This window comes from Elephas maximus, chromosome 10 (assembly GCF_024166365.1).
Source record: "Elephas maximus indicus isolate mEleMax1 chromosome 10, mEleMax1 primary haplotype, whole genome shotgun sequence".
Taxonomy (NCBI): domain Eukaryota; kingdom Metazoa; phylum Chordata; class Mammalia; order Proboscidea; family Elephantidae; genus Elephas; species Elephas maximus.
The window spans coordinates 110,106,782-110,120,682 of NC_064828.1; the positions used below are offsets into that span (position 1 = coordinate 110,106,782).

The following is a 13,901-nucleotide window of genomic DNA, read 5'->3' on the forward strand; positions in this document are numbered from 1 at the left end:
CTCACCAGTACAACATTTGGTGTTGTCAGTCGTCTTTGATAGTAGCCTTTCCAGAGGATTTGAAGTGCTGTCTTGTTGTAGTTTTGTGTTTTCCTGATGAGTAATGATACTAAGCACCTTTTTATGTGCTTATTGGTCATTCATATACCTTTGTTCCAGTTGTTTACTCATTTTTAATTGTTTGACTCTTTTTAATGATTTTTCTTAGTTGTTGAGAATATACACAGCAGAACACGCCCCAATTAAACACTTTCTTCATGTACAGTTCAGTGACGTTTATTACATTTCTTTGAGTCGTTCCACCATTCTCACCTTCCTTTTCAGAGTTGTTCTTCCCCCATTAACATAAATTCACTGCCCGCTGTGTACCCCCTAAGTTTCCTATGTAATCTTTTGAGTTTCTGTTGTACATTTGATCCCAAGTAGATCGTCCCTAAAAGGGCACAGTGCTCAAGCAGACATTCTTTACTAAAAAAAAAATTTACTAGTAAGGCTTAAACTATTGTTTGGTTTTGAGAAGACGTCAGGGGATGTTTTTGGTTTAAGGTTTTTGTTTTGGTGATTCATTTTTTTGTTGTGATGAAAACATACATACCAAAACATGCCCACACCAAAGCGCACAATGACCTCCACATTTACAAATCAATGGCATTGACTACATTTTTTATGTTGTGCCACCAGTATATTTTCCACCACCATTAGCATAAACTTAGTGCCCCTCAAAAATTCCCCTTTTCTTCCTTCCTCCCAACCCTGGTAACAGTTAAGTCTTTGGTTTCTATGTATTTGCTTATTTCATATAAGTGAGATCATACAGGTTTAAGTTTCAAGTTTATCTCAGGGCATTAGGTTCAGAGGTTCTTCGAGCCTCCATGCTCCAGAAAGTCTGGATTCCATAAGAATTTGAAATTCTGTTCTACGCTCTCCCTCTTTTGATCAGGATTCTTTTATAGAACCCTTGATCAGAATATTCGGTAGTGCTGGCCGAGCACCATCCAGCTCTTCTGGTCTCATGGCAAAGGATGCAGTTGTTCTTGGAGGCAGTTAGCTGCACATTACATTCTTCCCTGTTCCTGACTCTCTGTCTTCCTCTGTTGCTCCAGGCAAATAGAGACCAGTTGTACCTTGGATGGCCGCTTGCAAGCTTGTAAGACTCCAGGCACTATGCAGCAAACTAGGAGGTAGAACAGAAGTACTAAACAGGGTATTAGACCAGTTAACTGGGATGTTCCATGAAATTATGACCCTAAACTTCCAAAGAAAAGAACCAAATCCTATGAGGTGTTTGGTTGTACATGGCAGCCTCAGTCCTTTCATGTTTTTAATGGGATCTTGATACCATTTATCACCTCATTTTGCAGTTAATGCTTTTACGTCCCGTGAAAAATATCTTTGCCCACTCCAGGATAGATGTGTGAGTTACTAAGCTGTTGTTTCTCTGCCCCAAACCCACCCTTCTATATCTATACTTTGTCAGTTCCTTCTCCTGGGTCTGGGCTTCTGGGTTTCTACTTTGCCAGCCAAGGAGGGGCACTAGAGGAAGCCTGCACAGCTGGAGGAGGGACAAGGTGCCTTCCCACCTGCTTCTGTTACTTTGATGTCACCATGTCAACTCTTCTCCATCCTAGTAGCAAAAGTTCCTTCTAGTGGCGAGCAGCTGAGTTCATTTGGCATATTCCCAACACTTGCAGAACCAACTTCAGTGTTCTCTCCTCCAAGCCCCCAGCATCAGCTGGCTTGCGCCCCCTCCTCAGATACCTGGGGCCCAGGCCATAGGGCCCACCTTAGATACACTACCAGTCATAGCACCCTATCCTCAGAGGTCTGAGGTCCAGCCTTACAAGCCCTTCCCCCAGGACTCTAAGTGTTAGTAATACCACTTGCTTCTTGTATGTGCTCTCTCCATGGTAAGTTAGCGCTCCCTTTTGCTGTTTTAGTTACCTACTTAACAGTTCCTTATATTAAATTTTCTGTGTTCAGATAACTGGTGTGGCTTTTGTCTCCTGACTCTACCCTGACCTGTATAGTTGTGAAGCCATTCTTTGATACTTAAACCTGATACGGCCATTAAGATTACAGATCATTATCACTCCTGAACATAGATGCAACAAAATATTAGTAAATTAAATCCAGCTACGTGTAAAAAGCATAATGCACAATGGCCAAGCCGGGCTTATCCCGGGAATGCAGGATTAGTCCAACATTAGGAAATCAATAATTTAATTCACCATATTAACAGAATAAAGGAGAAAAAATCATATGATTATTTCAGTAGATGTAGGAAAAGTGTTTGAGAAAACTCAATATCCATTTATGATTTAAAAAAAAAATCTCACTAGGAAAAAAAGGAAACTTCCTCACTCTAATAAAGGACATTTATGAAAAACTTACAGCAAACATCGTACTTAATGTTGAACTCCTGAATTCCTTCCCCCTTCAATCAGGAATGGTTTCATCGCTTCTAGTCATTGGAGGTTCTAGCCAGTCCAACAAAGCAAGAAAAAGAAAAGGCATAAGGATTGGAAAGGAAGAGCTGAAACTGCCTTTATTTATAGACAACATGGTTTTTACATAGAAAATGCAAAGAAATAAAAAAACAAGAACAAGAAAACCTACTAGAACAAATAGGTGAATTTAGCAATGTTATGGGGTTCTGCAGACATGATTTTTACAGAGAAAAGCCTAAGGAATCTACCCCAAAAAACTACTAGAACTAATAAGTGAATTTAGCAAGGTTACAGGGGTCAAAAATAATGTACAGAACTCAATTTTATTTCTGCATATACTAATATATATTAAAGCAAAAAATAAATTCAAGGAAAAATGTGCAAATTTATAATTGTAATGGAAAAGTTTAACATACCTTTCAAGCAGACAAAAAAATCAGTCAGGGTATAGATTTGAATTGACAGGTTCACTGTAAAACATAAATACACAAACACATACCTCAACACTTGTAGAATATCTGCTCTTTTTCAAATGCACATCGAACATTTACAAAAAATAACCACACGCGTAGTCATAAAGCTGGTTTCACAAATTTCAAAGGATTTGTGTCATATAGATCATATTCTTTGAGCACATTACCATTAAATTAGCAATCAGTAACAACGATAACTAGAAAAGGCTCATGCATTTTGAAATTAAACATACTTCTGTAACTTAAAGATAGAATCATATTGAAAATGAGACAAAATTTCAACTGAGCAATCAAAAAATGTCAAGTTGATTCCTACTAACGGTAACTTATTAGTTTTATCAGTGGCAAAGATTTGAGACTACTGGTTCAGACTGCGCTGTCCTAACCCAGTGACGCACATGGCCCGAGGATAAGATTTTCATAGGTTTGGCACTGCCTTCTCCCTCTCAGTTGTTTTGGGTATGAGAACCCAAGAGTCAGAGGGTCTTGACAGCATGTTCATATTAGGGAAAGATGAAGTAAAAGGGTGACTTTACACTTTCACCGTCTTCAGTTTTCTAACTATCATTATGTGGCTTAATCAAAATATTTTCCCAGTAAAGCATATAGGTTAGTCAAGTTACTTTACACACAGCATTAAACCTGTTGCTGACCAGTCTGTTTCGATTCATAGCAACCCTATAGGGCAGAGAGAAGTGCCCCATAGGGTTTCCGAGGCTGTAATCTTTACAGAAACAGACTTCCACATCTTTCTTCCACAGAGTGGCTGGTGGATTTGAACTGCTGGCCTTTTGGTTAGCAGGTGAGTTCTTTACCCACTGTGCCACCAGTGTTCCAAATGAGCAGTAATATATCAAAAAAGTAGAATGTAGCTAAAGAAGTTCTTGGAGACAAATTTATAGATTTAAATGTTTATATTAGAAAAGAAGACTTAAAATAACCTAAGGATCTAATTTATGAAGTTTACAAAAGTACAACAGAAAGCTAAATAAAGTAGAAGGGAGGAAATTTAAAGATGAGAGCAAAGTCTAAGAAAATAGAAAACAGTCATACAATAGAGAAAATTAACAAAACCAAAGTGATTTATTTCAAAGATTTTTAAAATGATCGATGACAAGATTGACGTCTTGACAAGATTGATCAAGGAAAAAAATAAAGATGGGACAAATAAACAACGTTAGGAATTAAAGAGGGCGCAGTTGTCAAAAATACTGAGGATACCATGAGCAACTTTATGCTGATAAACTTGTCAAATGTAGGCGATATGTACAAATTCCTGTAATGTATGACTTCTACAGTTAACTCAAGAAGAAATAAAATGCTAGTTGTATATTTATTAAAGAAATTGAATCAGTAGTTAAAAGTTTACTTACAAAGGCAATTATGGCTCAGATGGTTTTACCAGCAGGTTCTTCCAGACATGCAAGGAATAAATCATTCCCATCTTACCCAAAGTTTTCCAGAGCACAGAAGAAGTGGGAGCACACCCTATCTCATTTATGAGCCTGGCTTAATCATGATACTAAAACCTAATAAGGAGATATGAGAAAATTGCAGGCTGTTCTTACTCATGAACATAATTTCAAAGTTGTAAATAAAATATTAGCAAACTTAATCCAATAACATGTGAAAAAGCTACCAGACAAAATTGCATTCAGAAGAATGCAAGGTTGGCTTACTTTAGAAAATAAATCGAGGAATTTATTAGTTTAAGAAGAAAGCCATGTCATCCCAATGAATACAGAAAAAATCATTGCTAAAATCCAGTATCCATTTATAAAACTATTACCGTGATAGTTAAGATTGTCAGCTTGGCTGGGCCATATTTCTCAGTGTTAATATGTGATCAGCCCCTTGATGGGATCTGCTGTGAGTAACCAACCACTTGAAGAGGAGTTTCCTTGAGGGTGTGGCCTCATCTGAATATAAGCAGACGTTCTGGCTTTTTGCTCACTCTGGATTCTGCGGCTGCCTTCTGTTGGTCTAACCTCCGATTCTTGGGACGTGAGCTATCAGCTTATCTGCCAATCATGGGATTCTTAGATCTTCACGGCGTGTGAGTGGAGCCGTGCTTTCTGACCTGCTGATCTTGGGTTTGCCAGCCACTGCGGCTGTGTGAATCAGGAGAAGCCTCTATCCTAAACCACGAATTTGGGACGTTCCAGCCTCTACAATCACATAAGCCATATACACTTAACTGGTTTTGCTTCTCTAGAGAACCCAGCCTAAGACGTTACCGAATTAGATTGATTAACAAAATGTTGCTAGGTGCCGCTGAGTAGATTCTGACTCAGCGACCCTACAGGACAGAGTAGCGCTGCCCCATAAGGTTTATTAGGCCAAAATCTTTCAAGGAGCAGATGGCCAGGTCTTTTTTCCCATGGAGCTGCTGGTGGGTTCAAACTGCCAACCGTTTGGTGAACAGCCAAGCTCTTAACCATTGTGCCACCAGGGCTCCTGAATTAACAAAATAAAGTAAAACTAAGGGGAGCTGCCTTAACTTGATAACTATTTAACAACAGCAAAAATCCTGCACTGAACATAATAAATGATGCAACAGTGAAAGTATTCCCTTTAATACGTAAAACAAGACGAGAGTGCCTGATCACCACTTCTGCTTGCTGTGCCCTTAGTGGCCCTCACTCACTCACTAAGGCAGGGATATTAAGGAAGAGATAAAAAAGATTAGAAAGGAAGAGACAGATTGTCTGTTTGCAGATTATTTGTCTGAACAGAAAACCCAAAAGAATGTGTTGATGACTTATTAAAGTCAGTTTAGTGGAGTTGCCAGATATGAAATCGCTTGTGTTTTTATACTGCAGCAAGAAGTAAAAAAATAAAGAAATACCTAAATAAACACTTACAAATAGATCTACTAAGATTTGCAAGATCTTAATTAAAAAAAAAAAAAGGCTATTTGAAGAGTTTAAAGAGAGGGAAAGAAATTGAGCAAGAAGTGCTATAATCAAATGGATTGGAAGACTTCTTGTCACAGATAGGAAAGCTCTCAAAAATGATCCTTGGAGTCAGTTTAATCTCTCACTCAACCGTTTGTTGTGATCGTTGTAGTTGAACAAGCTGATTTTAAAATTTAGGTGGAATAGTCAAGACACTTCTGAAGAATGAAAACAAAAGAGGTGAAGGGACTTGCCTTACCAGATAGGAACATTGTGACAGAGCACGATAGCTTAGACAGCAGAGAGTCGGAAGCAGGCCCCCATGAACACAGGAGTGTCACAGTTGACAGAGCCAGCATTGACCGTCAGTGGGTAAAGGGTGGACGTTTCTGTGTGTGGTCCTGGGAGAACGGTGCCCACGTGGCAAGCAGACATCAGGCCACTGCTGCAAATGCAGAGTCATTTCCAGCTGCAGGAAGGGCTAAACGTGAAAGGCAAACTGTAGCAGTTCTGGAAGACAGTCACTTTAGTTACCCTCATGGAAGGAAGGAGGCTCCTTAAACATGACACAAAAAATGTAAACCACATACAAAATGATCAGTATATCCAACTACATTCAATTTGAGAAACTTTCATCAAAAGATACTGCTGAGAGGGTGACAAACCATAAATCAGGAGGAAAATATATGTAGCATATACAACTGTCTGACATAGGTGACTATCAGGACATATAAAGAACCATCAAACAGTAAGAAAGAGATAACCCAGTAGGTAAATGTGTAACCTCATTGTAATAAGGAAATAAAATTGAAACCATAATGACATAATTTCACACTCATCCAACTAGCAGTAATTACAGAGTATAGAAAAATCGTTAAAGGAATGCGAACACCTGCTTACCTGCTGCTGGTTGGAGTGTCAGATTGGCACATCCACTTTAGAGATCAGTTTGGTATTACCCAGCAGTTCTACTCCTTGATATAAACCCTATAGAAACTCTTGCACGTGTGAAGCCAAAGACACGCATAAGAATATTCTCAGCACATAAGAACTGGAGACAACTTGGATGTCCACCAGCAGACTGGACAGACAGGTGTGGCAAGTTCAGTCCTGGAGTACCACCCAGCTGTGTCGTGTGTGTCAGCAGCATCCTGGATGAGTCTTGGTTACAGAATGTGGTATGAGAAAAGTAAGGGGCAGAACACATTCCACGTGATTCTGTGTGTTTAGAATTCAGAAACATGTAAAACTAAGTATATTGCTTAGGGATGTGAGTGTTACAGTGTAAGAAAAGGGAGTGATAAAGCCTGAATCACAGTTGCTTTGAAGTAGAGGGGGAGAGGAGGGGTCTTGGGACAGGGCATGAGGGGTGCCTTCACAGGAAGCGAGGGTCCTTTTCTTTAGCTGGCTTTGGACCCCTGGTATAGATGATTCGTCACACCGTGTATATGATTTATAAAAATTCTTTTAAAATTTATTTACTATTAAATAAAAATGACAAAGAGTCCCACCACCTATGTTTTTTGAGACCACACCTGTATTATCTTCCACCCCCAGGTCAGTGTTGGAGTCCTCCATCTTACAGGTGGACAAGCCAGGGTCCGAGGGTTCCAGCTCTGGTGCCAGCCTCGGCCTACTCGCTGCCTCTGTTGGCCAGTTGTGTATGATGGTGATTCCTTATGGCTCAGAGGTCAGCATCTTCCCAGTGTGTTTTTCAGTGGTTTCTTCTCTGTTTCTAACTAGTTTCTACTCAACAGCATTTTGAAGCACTTGATGTGGTCAAGTCTTCAAGTTGTTTTGCTTGGTTGTTTGGTTTTAAACTTCTCATGCCATGAGGGGAGATTTAGGAAAATCTGTTGTCTCCCTGCAATGGCTGTGAGGAGAATCTAACCACCCCCCCACACCTTTTTAATTTTTTTGTAGTAAAACATGTATAACAAAAAGTTTACTATTTTAACCATTTTTAAATGTACATTTCAGTGACATTAATTATACCATGTTGTGCTACCATCATCACTAGCCATTTCCAAAAGATCTCCATCACCCCAGACAAACTCAGCAGCCCTTCAGCAATAGCTCCCGTTCCCTCCTGCCCCTAGCCGCTGGTAACCGCTGATCAGCTTTGGTCTCTGTGCATTTGCTATTCTGATACCTCATGCAAGTAGAATCATAAAATACTTGTCCTTTTGTGCTCCCCTCCTTTTACTTAAAATTTATGTCCAACCTGCTGTGATTTGGTCTCTTACTAGCACTGTTGCCTGTCGTTAGCTCTTTGTTTTTCCACCTAGTATTTTTTATTTATTGTGCTCAGGACAGGCCTTTTTCATTCCTACTTCCTTGCATTTTTGAAAAGTTGCTTGTTGTTTTTTTTAATTTTCCATTAATTGTTAAAAAAAAAAAATCAACAAAATGTAAAAACATCAAAAAGACAGTAGTGAACCCCAGTCTCTGCTGGTGCTGTCCTGACCACCTTGCAGACATGTCTCTGCCTACGCCATACCCATGCGGCTTTCTGTAAGTTGGATCACACTCTAGTCCCTAACGAGAATGTTTTGGACATCTTTCCACATCACTGAGTATAGAGCTAAACTGTCGTTTTTAATGGCTGCATGTTGTTTGTTGTTGTGTGCCGTCAAGTCAGTTCCAACTCGTAGTGACCCTATAGGACAGAGTAGAACTGCCCCACAGGGTTTCCAAGGCTGTAATCTTACACAGCAGCGTCACCAGGTCTTTCTGCCATGGAGCGGCTGGGTGCGCTCGAGCTGCTGACCTTTTGGTTACAGCTGAACCGCGCCACCAGGGCTCCAGTGGCAGCTTAGTACTTTATTATCTATGGATGGGAAAATTCAAGTGACTTTTCTAAGGTGACACAGCTACCAGGTAGTGCACAATTCTGTCACCACTGGAATCTCCCTGTTAACCTTTCGTACCTGCCCCTGCGCTTGAGCGTCATTTGTCCACGATGACCTGCCTTTGCTGAGTGCAGGGACTTGCGTAAGTGCTTTGTATCCCGTTCGTCACAGCATCCTGGACAGAGGGATATTACTGTCTTACAGATGAGAACACCGAGGCTCACAGTGGCTTCTGTGGCAGTCAGGATTCAGAGTCAGGCCCAGATGTTTGTGCAGTCTGTGCTCACCCTGTGCTGTGTTCTTGAGGGTCTTTTTTAACTTTTTATTTTCTTGTCAAGAATATTCACAGCAGAACACACACCGTATCGACAGTTTCTGCATGTACAGTTCGGTGATGTTGATTACTTCCCTTGAGCTGTGCAACCATTCTCACCCTCCTTTTCCAAATTGTTCCTCTCCCGTTTGTGTAAACTCTATGTCCCCTAAGGTTCCTATCTCATCTTTCAAGTTACTGTTGTCAGTTTGCTCCCATGTAGATGGTTCTTAGAAGAGCATAATGCTCAAGGCCAACATTCTCTTTTAAATATTTTATTGTGGTTTGGGTCAGAGTTTACAGAGGAAATTAGTTTGCCATTCAGTGTGACAGCATTCTACCCCCTTCTCCCTGGGTTCCCCATTTCTATTCATCCATCTTTCCTGCCCCTTTCTGCCTTCTGAACATTGCTTTTGGGCAAATGTTGTCAAGGTAGACATTCGTTACTAGTTAAGCTAAATTATGGTTTTGAGACTTCAGGGATATTTTTGGTTTAAGGTTTAAAGATCATCTCAGGGCAATAGTTTTAGAGGTTTATCCAACCTCCATGACTCCAGAAAGTCTGAATTCTATGAGAATTTGAAATTCTGTTTTATATTTTTTCCCCTTTTAGTCAGAATTCTATGGAATCTTTGATTAAAATATTCAGTATGTTCTTAAGGTTTTAATGGAATATTCAGGCTTTAAAGCAGGTCAAACCTGCATGTGATAGTAACTCCGGAAGTAAGTTACTTTTATCCCTACCTGCTCCTCTCTTTTATTAGCAATTCATGGGAGGCAAAATTATGGGGGTAGTGTAGAGTCAGTTAGTTTAATAACCCTTTGGTGACCCTATTATTTTCTGCTTTGAATTTTTTTTGATACTGTGTGTTTTCATTAATGGAAATATACGGAGTCATGGGGTGTGTTTAAATTTTTGGTTGGTAATACGGATTTTGAGAAATATTATCTGAGACTACATGGTTACCATTTGCATTCTCAAGCCTTCTGATTGATGGGTGACTGCCCCAGTGAACCTTATTTGCTAAAAATGTGGCAGATGCCTTCCGTTAGGTTGTATGGAGAACCTATGGTTTTCCAAATATGACACAAAAAAACTAAAACCAAGCCCACCAGGGCTCCCTAACTATCGCACAGGAAACCATAAATACTCTTAACGAGGCTGATCTAGGGGTACAAAAGCCAAAAGAGGCAAAATTTTCACCCAGCCACACTTCCTGGTTGTATTACCTTACTTACAGGCACCATACTCGAGGTATTTTTGGTTCAACTAACATTTCTTTCACCTTTCACCATTACGCAGGTTCCCACTGAAGGGTAGCAAATACTTTCAGCTTTCAGCGGAAAAAGTATAATCCCAAAGAACTCCAGAGGCATAAAAAGTGGTTGAGATACCACCATATGTCCACAGGTCACCAAAGGGTTAAATGATTAGCCCTCTTTAATGAAGAAAAATTGTATGTGAGAATGGACATGTAAATTATGATTGCATTTGGAGAAACTAAGCCAAACCCTCACATATTACAAGTAAAGGAGGATTTGAAGAAGATCCAGGAGGAACAAATAAAATTAGCATAAAACATATGGGCTAGAGGCTGGGGGTGAGAATAACAACTCACGTGGGAGAGTTTGTTGACTACGGGGTGCTTGTCTGTGGGCAGGCTGTCCAGTCACAAAGTGAGTGCCAGGTCCTGCGGGGTGGAGTGTAGGCCCTGCCACTCACTGTACGCTCCTGGGAAGAAATCCCCTACTGCTGCACAGAAACTTGGCTCCGTTTTCTTATCTGTAAAATGTGGATGATAATAGCATTAATCTCAGAACACCCATGCAGGACTGTGTGAGCAGAAGTGTGAAGTGCTAGCCCCTGACCGTGGTCACCGTTGAGCCCTGTGTGGCTCAAGGAGGATGGTTCCGATGTCCCGGGGGTAACACCAGCGCTTTTGAGAATGTCATTGTCTTGGAGAATGTTTCAGGTCCGGTCGTGGCTCCATGCTGCAGATGGGTGGAGCTCAGCGTACACTCACCTATCACAATAGTTACAGGAAGGCACCTAGCAATTACTTTATCAATAAGCACGCCTTGGGCCACAAATTCTTTTACAGGGAGATCTTTGTTGTAACAGTATTTGCTATAACAGATACTGAAGTTCAGTTGCTAATGACAGACATCCCCGTAAACACTTAAATACTGAAGTTGAACTCAGTGGCATGGCCCAGTGGATTAAATTTTTCTAGAGGACCAACATACTGGACTAAATCGTTACCTTTACTTTTTCCTTTGTAGCTAAACCATTCACGCACCTGGTGAAGGAGATGCAGCTGCATCGAGAAGACTTTGAAATAATTAAGGTGATTGGAAGAGGTGCTTTTGGGGAGGTAAGAAAAACTTCACTGTGTTCATTTTAGCTAGATTGCCAAAGTAGCAGCACCTCCCATTTGGTGGTGGTGGTGGCTGTTAGGTGTTTTCGAGTCGGTGCCAACTCTAGTGACCCTGTGTACAACAGAACAGAACACTGCCTGGTTCTGCGCCATCCTCACAGTTGTTGGTATGTTTGAACCCATTGTTGTAGCCTCTGTGTCAGTCCATCTCATCGAGGGTTTTCCTCCTTTTTGCAGACCTCTACTTTACCAAGCAGGGTGTCCTCCTCCAGGGACATAACATGTCCTGATAACATGTCCAAAGTACATGAGAGGAAGTCTCACCATCCTCCCTTCCAAGGAGCATTCTGGCTGTGCTTCTTCCGAGACAGCTTTGTTCATTCTTCTGGCAGTCCATGTTTTAGGTTCCTATAAACTGACTTTGGGATAAAGCAATTATTGATACCAGCTAGAGTGTTCTTGGTGGACAAAATATGAAAGAATCAGGAAGAGAAAAATAACAAGAAAAGTTTGTGACAGGTGAATTACCCTGAGTTATGGTTTCGACCAAAAAGCGTTTCTTACAGACCTTAAATGTACAAAAGTACATTTGTTAATTGAAAATTTTCTTGGCAGTCATTTCCTGAAACACGCAAGGAGGGTAAAGCAACAGCCACTTTGACCACATGTAGCTTGCCAAACGTCAGTACTCCATACTGTTTGCAAGTCAGGCTTCTTTGGCATCGAGGGAGAGGGCAGATGATAACAGAATTTAGGCGGAGGACGTTCATTCAGGTGCCTCATGAAAGGGCCCTATTCTAGAATGATGCAAGCAGTTTCCATACAGTAACTGGGTGCGTTTTGTTTTTGAGAAGGGGGTGGTGAGTGGTGCAGCCCTGCACTGGGTTAGGAAGATGCACCTGGGAGGCTGTGGAGTGGGTGGACGCAGATGGATGCAGTCCTTTGGGGGCCCCACTCCCAGTACTTGCCCCTGGAGGCCAAGGAGAAGCTCATGTTCCCTCGTATCCAGCAGCAGACTCAGGGGTTTCACAGTTAGTCACATTAAGGGCTTTAGTTCTTAAACTTGAAGTGTACGAATACTTATATTTAACCTTTGGCTCTCTCAGGCTGGAGAGCTGTGCACCTTGGTTACTGAAGATGTGTCAACAGAAAGCTGTATGGGATATTGTAGCTGTATATGTCTTGGCTCTGCTTGACAGTGAACTTACTGGGCGTTACTATAAAGTGCCATAAAAACGTAAAGTGCAGGCCATACGTTTGATATTGTACAGACGTGATGGGAAGCAAAACAGTCATTTAACGAGCTCTTCTTTGCTCTGAAGTATCTCAGTATATGACTCCTGAGTTGAAACAAGGCCCACTGTCTGTCTCAGAAGAACATCTCAAAACCTTCTGCTGAGACACCTGCTGACACACTACTTTATCTGCAGGGCTTTAGGAGAATACATAAAAAAGAAAACACTTCTCTGAAAATCCTAAAAGCAGTCTGGCGGAGAGCTCACTGAGCCACCAAGCATGGGGGCAGTTGTACATTGAGCCTCATTTCTTCCCTGGAAACGGCTTTGGTCTCTGGCCAGACCTTCATTCTGAGTCCTTTGAAGGTCCCTGTGCCACTTGGCTTCTTCCCTTGCTCCCCCTGCTTCAACCCTGTCTTCATGCCCACCGTCCTCCACCCACCCTTTCAGAACTTTCTTGTCAGTCTCCCCAAGGGTAGAGGGAGAAGAGCACCCTGTTTCCAGGTGTTGCACTGGCATCATGGAGGTGCTGGCTTGGTGGCTGCCTTGGCCTCTTGGATGGCAGCTCCTGCAGAGCCCCATTCCAGGCTGGCAGGATTTCTGGTGTTACCACAGGACAGCCTCAGATCTAGACTGCCTTGACCAAGCTCAGGTTGCTGTGAGCTGGGATGGAACAGGAAACTTTATTTTTTTTTTTATTCTGAGATACAGAGGTATACGTAAAACGTACAGCCAGATCTAATTGTACAGTGTGATGAGTTTTGACAAATGTCTCTACCTGTGTGACCAGCACCCCAATGGTTGTAGAGTATTCCTGTCACTCTACAAAGTTCCTTCCTGACCATCTCCAAATGCCCCTCCCCTTTGGGTCCTTCCCAGGCCAAGCTGCTGCTCTTCTGATTGTATCAGCCAGGAGCTGTTTAGTTAAAGGAACCACAGGAAAAAAGTTTCACACAGAAAGAAATCTCTAAGCTGTAGGTAGGTTACTTGATGATGTAAAGTATAATTTTTGTTGTTGTTCAGTTTATTTCTTTAGAAAGAAGAAAGATAAAGTCTTTGAAAGTCCACACCAGAGTCAGTCCAGTGTACATGCTTAGCAATGGCTTTTGTATACCAGGAGCTGCGTCAGGTGCTGGGCCAGGTGCTGGGAGTAGAGACCACCCAGGCCAGACACACCTGTGTCGGCACACCCAAAGATATTAGAAGGTTGATTGAAGGGAAGGGGGGGAAGAGCGAGTGGAAGAGATGACTGTAAAAAGGGAAAATGAAAGAATAAGGGGGAAAATTGTTTTGCCAAATAATTTAT

General features: G+C 41.5%; 1 protein-coding gene across 2 annotated transcripts in view; it reads left to right on the forward strand.

The window, feature by feature from the left end:
- Nucleotides 1-13,901, forward strand: part of CDC42BPB (CDC42 binding protein kinase beta) — a 135,642-nt gene that overhangs the window by 43,673 nt on the left and 78,068 nt on the right. For both annotated transcript variants that reach the window (XM_049899637.1, XM_049899638.1), the window contains exon 2: nucleotides 11,266-11,357. In XM_049899637.1, coding sequence (XP_049755594.1) covers nucleotides 11,266-11,357 — 92 coding nt within the window. The remainder of the gene's footprint in view (nucleotides 1-11,265; nucleotides 11,358-13,901) is intronic.